Here is a 7,269-nt window from a genome sequence, read left to right as displayed (position 1 = left end):
GGGTGAGCCAGGGTGAGGCACTGACACTCTCAGAAAGGGATGAACTAAGATCTGGCCGTCCATGGCCACCTCCCAGGAGGGGAACCCGGCTCAGCCCCAACAGCATTCCTCACTGGACAGTGGTCCCCCCTCCTTCGGAAGGGAGGGGACATAGTGACTGATTCATGACAAACACAGGAATAATAAATTTATTATAAGAACCACAGATGACACGGTAGTGCACATAGAAAAGGGGAAACCTCTCCTCACCAGAGGGCCGATGCCCTCTCAGGGAGCCTTCGCTCTCTGGAGTGGCTCTGAGGACGCCAGGTCCCCAGGACACCACCCTGACCCAAGAGCAGGCCCAAGTGCCCACTGAGTGGGCACAGTGCCAGGTACAGGATCCACCCAGGTGCCCCTGCAACCCAGGCACACCCACAGTGCTGAGCAGACCCCCATGGCTTAAAGGGAGAATGCCATGAGGTATAAGGCCCAGGCGATGGCAGGGGATTCACAACGGCCTGCAGGCCGACCTTCCCTCTGAGATGCAGCCAGTGCCCTTGGATCCAGGAGCTTCCCTGTGGCATGTCCCACAGGCCAATGGTGGCAGGGTCTGAACCCAAAACCGTGACCAGAGAATTCTGTGTGTGTTTACAGAGTTTCCTATGCCCTCCACGTTCCCCCACAGAAACAAGAAGTATTTTCTGGCACACACACAAGAGGCTCTAACAAGACCCTGAGTTCTCCCCCGTGCTACTGAGGAAGGACATGGGCCTTGGAGAGGCCAAGGGGACAGCAGCCCGAGGAGGAGCGCACAGGGCTGGTGGCATGTCCGACTCCGCAGTGGAAGTCCCAACCCCACCGCTGATGTCGCCAGCTCCACAGCCACCTGCCCCAGGCATGTACAAGTGTGGGAGAATGATTGGCGGGTCCCCAAGGCAGAAGATAAAAGCAGGAAAGCTAATCTAAGCCCAGGCTCTCTAAGGGAGCCAACACCTAGAAATGTCCAACACGAGGTGCATGTCCTCTGCAGCCCTGACACGGCTGCCGGCTATCCCCGTGGTCCCCGAGCAGGTGGGTGGCTAGGCGGCTGAGAGGCAGGCCTGGTGGATGCTCTGCGCCCAGGTGTTGAGCAGGGCTGTGACCGAGTGCTTGTCGGGGAGCTGCAGCAGCCTCGAGGTCATGCACCGGTGCACGGACTGCAGGAAGGGGTTGGCATCTGCAACAGAGCAGCGGGCCGTGAGCACTGCAAACCCGGCCCCAGGCTGCACGGCTGCTCTCTAGGAACAGATTGCCCCGCAGTCACAGGGCTGGCGTCTGGGGCAATCTGCCTGGCCAATGTGACCAGGGAGGCCATCTCCCACACACAGTGGGGTGGCCGACAGGCTCCCCTCCCAGGCTCATGAGTCAGTAAAGAGCTAGAATGTGCACAGGTCTGGAGCCCAGGACTTTTCTCTCAGAGCCTTGGGATCTCAGCCCTATGCACCAGCTCTGCGCTGCAGAGGCACTGGCCCCCATCAACAGGGCTCTCTCTGGACCTCGAGTCTGAAGCTGTGTCACCCAGATGGGTCCCCATGAGACCTAGCTCCTTCTGTGCTCCTGCATCAGCCTTGCAGAGGCCCACAGGGGGTGGGGTGGGGGGGCCGGGCCTGCTTACCCCTTACCCACTAAGCATGGCTGCCCTGCAGATGCAAGATGGACAGAAGAACATGATAGGTACAGGGACCCCCTCTCTCTAAGTGGGCAGCCAGGAAAAGGCAGGAGGGCCCTCAGCTGCGGGGGCACAGAGGAAACCCTGGTCGCCCAGAGTGACCCCCACCTGCCAGGGCCCTTAGACCGCAGCCATAAAGCCTTGCCACGGCTCTTTTCTGGGCTCACCCACCGTACTGCCACTGCCGGTCAATCCACAGCGGGCTCTGGGCAGGGTAGTCGGCAGGCACACTGAGCTCCAGCGGTGGCACACTTGGGAGGTCCTTGTCATCTGCAACACACGTGGCTGCGTCTGTGACCTGGCCCCAGGCCCCAGACCCCAAGCCGCCCTGCCTCACAGCCCTATTCCAATCAGGACTCTTACATCCCAGGAGGTCCTGCTGAGGCTTGCTGTGAAGTCTGGAGATCACTCTGACTCCCAGGCTTCCACATCTCCCTAGGGCCTCAGGCAAGTGAGCCTTATCCGCGTGGGAGTGAGGGGGCTTCCCTGGCAGGCCGGTGAGAGGGGAGTGCATGGGCTCAGGGCTCAGCGCTCAGGGCACATCCCAGGCCAGGTATGTGTGAGGATCCAGGAGGATGCGGGGATGGTGGGCCCCCGGGTAGGGTGGGAGTGTGCCTATCCGGGCAGGCCCAGTTCATGTCCCGATGGAGCACGTGGGCCTGGGCTGGGTCTGCTCTGGGGCTGGGGGCAGCGGCAGAGCCTGGGGGCTGGAGTTCCGGATTCACTCTCCCGCAGCACCGGCCCCGCCCCCCTGGTACGCACCCAACTTGCATATCAGGTGGACAGTGCCGTTGTTACTGCAGTGAGAAGGGTCCAAATTCACCAAGAACTTCGGGTCTAATCTGGCCACCTCCCCCTGGAGCACGTTGGGGATGCTCTGCCGCTCATCGTCTTCAAACCTACGCTTCCGGGTGCACACCACTGGGGCTCTGGAGGAGGCAGCTGTGGTCACACGCCGCTAGGCTGTGGCCTGTGGCCCATGGCCCGCCGCCCACCACCCAGAACGAGGCCGAGCCCCGGGCTGTACGTACGTGATGGGTGGGCCGTGGATGGCGGTCATGGCCGGCACGAATGTGCGGTACAGGGAATGGTTAAAGACAGGTGAGCGGATATTGGCCAGGACGGCATCAAGGAGTGGCTGGCACAGGTACTGTTGTTTGGTCGGTGGCACCGGAGGCGGCGGTGGTGTGGGCTGCGACAGGACAGTGGGGTCAAGCAGCCCACTCTCGAGGAGGCTTTCCAGACCCCAAGGTCCTCATCCTCACAGCCAGACTTCATGGCTTCCCCATAACCTCTGCCCCCTGGAGACAAATACAGCTGACCCTGGATGCATTCTCCTGCCTTCTACGGCCTTGACCTTCCCCAGAGGTCCCCTCCCCCCAGGGCTCGGCCTTCTGGTGGGCAGGGCGGATAGAAACATGATGGTAGAGATGTGAACCTGGGGCATGGAGGAAACACCCACAGATTACAGCGGGAGGGTGACTTCTCCCATGTTCCCACACGTACTCTCCTCCCCCACAGCAGACCTGACCTAGAAGAAGCCTCCTGGGCAAGGTTCCCAGGCTGGGTGGTGTGCCCCCTGGCTGTGAAGGCTTCTCCCAGCGTGTGGTTCTGAGTTGCTGTGGGGTGAGCCCTGTTCCCCCCAGAGATGCCTGTGGCTCTGTGACCACCACCAGGCCATGGCGCCTCACTCACCACGGCCATGTCATTCTTGAGCTTCTCCAGGGCAATCTCACACTTCTGCAGTGTTTTCAGGGGGCACCTGGGGGGACAGGGGATGTGGCTGACCCTCTTGCTCGAGGATGGGGCACTGGTGGCTCTCGAGTGCTGGTCCCAAGCACTGCCTGCCCGGTTTCCCCTGGTGGGGATGGAGCCAGCCTTGGCCACCAGAACCCTCCACAGGAGCCCTAGCCACTGACTAGCTATTCCTAGATCTGTAGCATAAGGCAAGATGGTTCAGTCCCCAGGCCTGCTCAGTCCTGGCTGGCAGATTAGGGCATAAATGCAATGGATCAGCGGAGAGGGACAGAGGTCAGGCCCCTGCCCCCCAGCACTATAATCCCAATGAAGTATCAATCCAAGAGGGTCTGGAGGGCAATCCAGATCTGAGAGGCCTAGTTCTGCAGTTTCCAGCATTTTGCCCAGTAAATGAAAGCGAGATCCTCTAGATGGGAGCAGAGCCTAAGCTGAGGCAGGGATAGGGATGTAACCCAAAGGCCAGTCCACATGCAGTTCTGTAGCGCTGACCAAACTCTGGTGCTCACAGCAGCCCTGCAACTGGCAGGCAGGCGCGGGGGTGTGTGTGCCATGTTGAGAAGCTGGTGCTCCACTGTCTTACAAGTGCTTCTCAACATCCTCTTGTTTCATTTTCCCAGCCAACTCAGGTGAGCCCCTTTGTGCAGAGGGAGTACCTGAGATGGAGTCACTTGCCCAAGGCCATTGGTAAGTCAGGGGCAGGGCAAAGGTAGGGGGCCAGGGGTTTGGAGCCCCAGCAGACACATCTAAGTGGAGCCCCAGGGCCCCTTTTCTAAACTCCATGTCACCACCAAATGCCTGTCTGAGGCTGGGCCAACCAAGCAGCCAGCCACGGGCCCAGCACCGTCCTTCCCCCAGGAGCCTGGGGGGCAAAGCTCACCGTTTAGAGGGGTCCGTCAGGATATCCAGAAGGCTCTTCATCTTACTCAGGTCCTTTTTTCTGTCTGGGACAGAGAGGGGCCACTAAGACACGCACCTAGGGTGTTCCCCCCACCCCGCTGCACCCAGGCCTCAGTCCAGCCGCACCTTCGTTCTTATCGATCTTGTTGATCATCCGGCGGAGGGGCTCGATGTACTTGGACAGCTGCTTCAGCTTGTCCAGGTACTGCTGCTCCTCGGCCTGGCTGGAGCCAGCTGGGCTCATGACGGAGCTGGGATTCACTGCAGGATACAACGTGGTGAGCAAAGGCCGGGCTTTCTGCAAACTCTCTAGGTGGGGGATCTAGAGCCTCAGCACCTCAACCTGCAGGGCTATGTGTGGGTTACACGAGGGGTTCTGGTCCTCATGCCACACCCACCCCAGGCCCGACTTACCGGGGGTGTTTAAAGGTCCCGGGGAGGGGACGCTGAAGTTCTGTGGGGTGCGCGCCGTCACTGGACTCTGGGAGGGCTGCGGGGAGGGGCTCGGCAGGAAGCTACTAGGGGAAGGGGCAGGGCCGGAGCTGCAGCAAAGCAAAAGCCAGTGCACCTGTGAGCTGGAGCACGAGGTGAGGCTCGCCCTGGGAGCCAGGTGGGGAGCTCCCCCCCCCACCCGGCCGAGCCTACCTGACATTGGAGTTGGGCTGGGAGCTGGGCTGGCCAGGCTGTGGGGACGGCTGTGGGGGAGGGGGCATCGACTGTGGGGTCTGGACCTGCTGGCCTGGTGACGGCGAGGACAGCATGGTGAGGCTGTTCTGGCTGACCTGGAAGTGGAGGGGGCTCAGCGTGCTTACCCGTCACTTTCCCTCCTGCTGCAGCCTTGCTCCCACCCCCAGCCCAGGCTCACAGACATCGTCTGCACACGGAAGCCCCGTCACCCTCTCAGCCTCACCCGCACACCCTGCCCCATGAATACAAATGTGCGCACAGCCCCCCACCCCGAGGATCCACACGCATGAGTCCACAACGACTGAGGTACTGGCAGGAAGGCCAGGCTGGGTAGCCCTTGTTCCTTGGCAGGGAGACCATGAAGTCCACAGGCTTCTGGGTTGGGACAGGACATCCCCGTGTTTCTGGCTGTCAGGTGTGGGAGCCACAGAAGACCTATGGCCTTGGATGGTGCCACCTGACCTTCCCGGCCTGTGACAGATGGGACCACCTTCCTCCGTGCTTCCACGAGCCCCCTCAGCCCTCAGGCCAGAGTGGGAGGCTGTGTCTCATGTTTAATGGGAGCAAAGCGGCCCTGTGTCAGGCCTTGCCAGCATGTGTGGCCTGAGGACCTCCGGTCTGGACTGGCAGAGTGAGCCCCAAACAGCTGCCTCGCCCAGGACGTGGTGAGGGCGTAATAAGGGCCCAGCCAGGACCAACCCACAGGCCTTGCCCACTTCAGAGCTTCCAAGGGTCAGCAGCGGTGGCTTCTCCCACACCCTAGCCAAGCTCCCATATGCTGCATGTCCCCTTAGAGCCTGCTTCCTGGGGCTCAGCCCACAACCCCCACACCCAACTCTGGGACCGTCCGGTTCTACAGACCCACTCTGGTGCTTCTCTCAGGGCACTCCAGACACTGGAGCCATGGTTTCATAGCTCCCTCCCATACACTCCTCTGCCATGCTGCTTGGGGGACTGGGTTAGGCTCACTCTGGGGGTTGCTAGTCTCTTGGTCCTCGAATCAGGGAACAAAAAAGAAAATTTGTAAGAACACAGATCCTACCAGAAAAACAGGATGCCCACCCTCCTTGCCTGCCCATTCTGCTGGCTGGGGAGAGGGCCCTGGCCTTTCTCCCAGTGCCACTGGGCCAAACTCCCAACAAGAAGCACCGTTCCACTCCCACCGAGTGTGCAGGACAAAGCTGCACGGGATGCTGGCGTGGCAGAGGGTATGGAGGCTACGTTATCACACTTTTAACAGCTGGGTCAGAGTGGCACCAGACAAGCCGCTGGCCCACCAGTCCATGGGCAAACAGGATGAGCTGTCCCACCACCTGTGACCAGGCACCCAGCCAGGGAGTGGATGGGCAGGAACATGCAAGCTCAAGCCCCTAACTGGTGGGCCTAGTTGTTCTACCAAGTGAAGCAAATGGTCCCAGGTGATTCATGCTGCTAGCGAGGGCAGAGATGGGCCCTGGGGCAGCCTAGCTGCTGAGTTGAACCAAGTGCAGCAGGCTTCTCCTAGGTGGGATGTGCGTTTCACAGTGCTGGGCTACCAGGAGGCCCAGGGCAGGCAGCATGACCCCTGCTCTAAAAAAGAGGTTCCGGAATCCACTCAAGTAGCGATGAACTCCCAGGACTAGGAAGGTGAACAGGCCATCTTGGAAGAGCCCATGCCGAGCAGCAGACAGTGCCGAGGGAGAAGTACAGGCCCTGGGCCCCACACCCTGGGCCTGGCCTGCTAGGCCAGGAACTTTCCTGGGTGTGGTTTCCTATGAAGCCCCCGCCATCACCTCCCCTTTCCCTCACCCCGACCTGCTGCCACACACTGCCCTGTGCTCCCTGAAGCTGCCTCTTGATGTGCCCTCTTCCTGAGTGTAAACCTCCTCACCTGGCCTCCCTCTGGATGGCGCGGGCCCCACCTGCCCCCACCTGCCCCAGGGAAGAGCCTCAGCTTTAGCTACTGCTCCAGCAGGTGTCCCTTCTAGAAGGTGTTTGGCTCTTGTCTGTAGTCTGAAGGGAGATGAGGCTTCTCTGAAGGGAAATGAGGTGCCTGAGGGCATCATGGCCAGCGCAAGGCCAGTGTAAAGCCACCGCAACGGGAGGGCCACCACACAGTTCACTTCCCACCTAAATATCCGAAGCTGTACTTTATTTTTTTAGGATTTTATTTACTTATTCATGAGAGAGAGAGAAAATGAGAGAGAGAGAGAGAGAGAGAGAGAGAGACAGACAGACAGGCAGAGGGAGAAGCAGGC

The 7,269-nt window shown here is 60.4% G+C and overlaps 1 protein-coding gene across 4 annotated transcripts in view; it reads right to left on the bottom strand.

The window, feature by feature from the left end:
• Positions 1-174: 174 nt before the first annotated feature.
• MED15 (mediator complex subunit 15) overlaps positions 175-7,269 on the bottom strand; it is a 73,299-nt gene continuing 66,204 nt past the window's right edge. For 3 of the 4 annotated variants that reach the window (XM_041728874.1, XM_041728872.1, XM_041728873.1), the window contains 9 exons: positions 4,991-5,127; positions 4,760-4,887; positions 4,472-4,606; positions 4,326-4,389; positions 3,386-3,452; positions 2,722-2,882; positions 2,453-2,619; positions 1,862-1,960; positions 175-1,198 (listed from right to left, as the gene is read on the bottom strand). In XM_041728874.1, coding sequence (XP_041584808.1) covers positions 1,062-1,198; positions 1,862-1,960; positions 2,453-2,619; positions 2,722-2,882; positions 3,386-3,452; positions 4,326-4,389; positions 4,472-4,606; positions 4,760-4,887; positions 4,991-5,127 — 1,095 coding nt within the window. In that variant the 3' untranslated portion in view covers positions 175-1,061. Of the gene's footprint in view, positions 1,199-1,861; positions 1,961-2,053; positions 2,620-2,721; positions 2,883-3,385; positions 3,453-4,325; positions 4,390-4,471; positions 4,607-4,759; positions 4,888-4,990; positions 5,128-7,269 lie in introns of all 4 variants that reach the window. The other variant, XR_005983774.1, reaches the window with a different exon arrangement.

Source organism: Vulpes lagopus, chromosome 14 (assembly GCF_018345385.1).
Source record: "Vulpes lagopus strain Blue_001 chromosome 14, ASM1834538v1, whole genome shotgun sequence".
NCBI classification, from domain to species: Eukaryota; Metazoa; Chordata; class Mammalia; order Carnivora; family Canidae; genus Vulpes; species Vulpes lagopus.
This window is presented reverse-complemented; position numbering and strand designations above follow the sequence as displayed.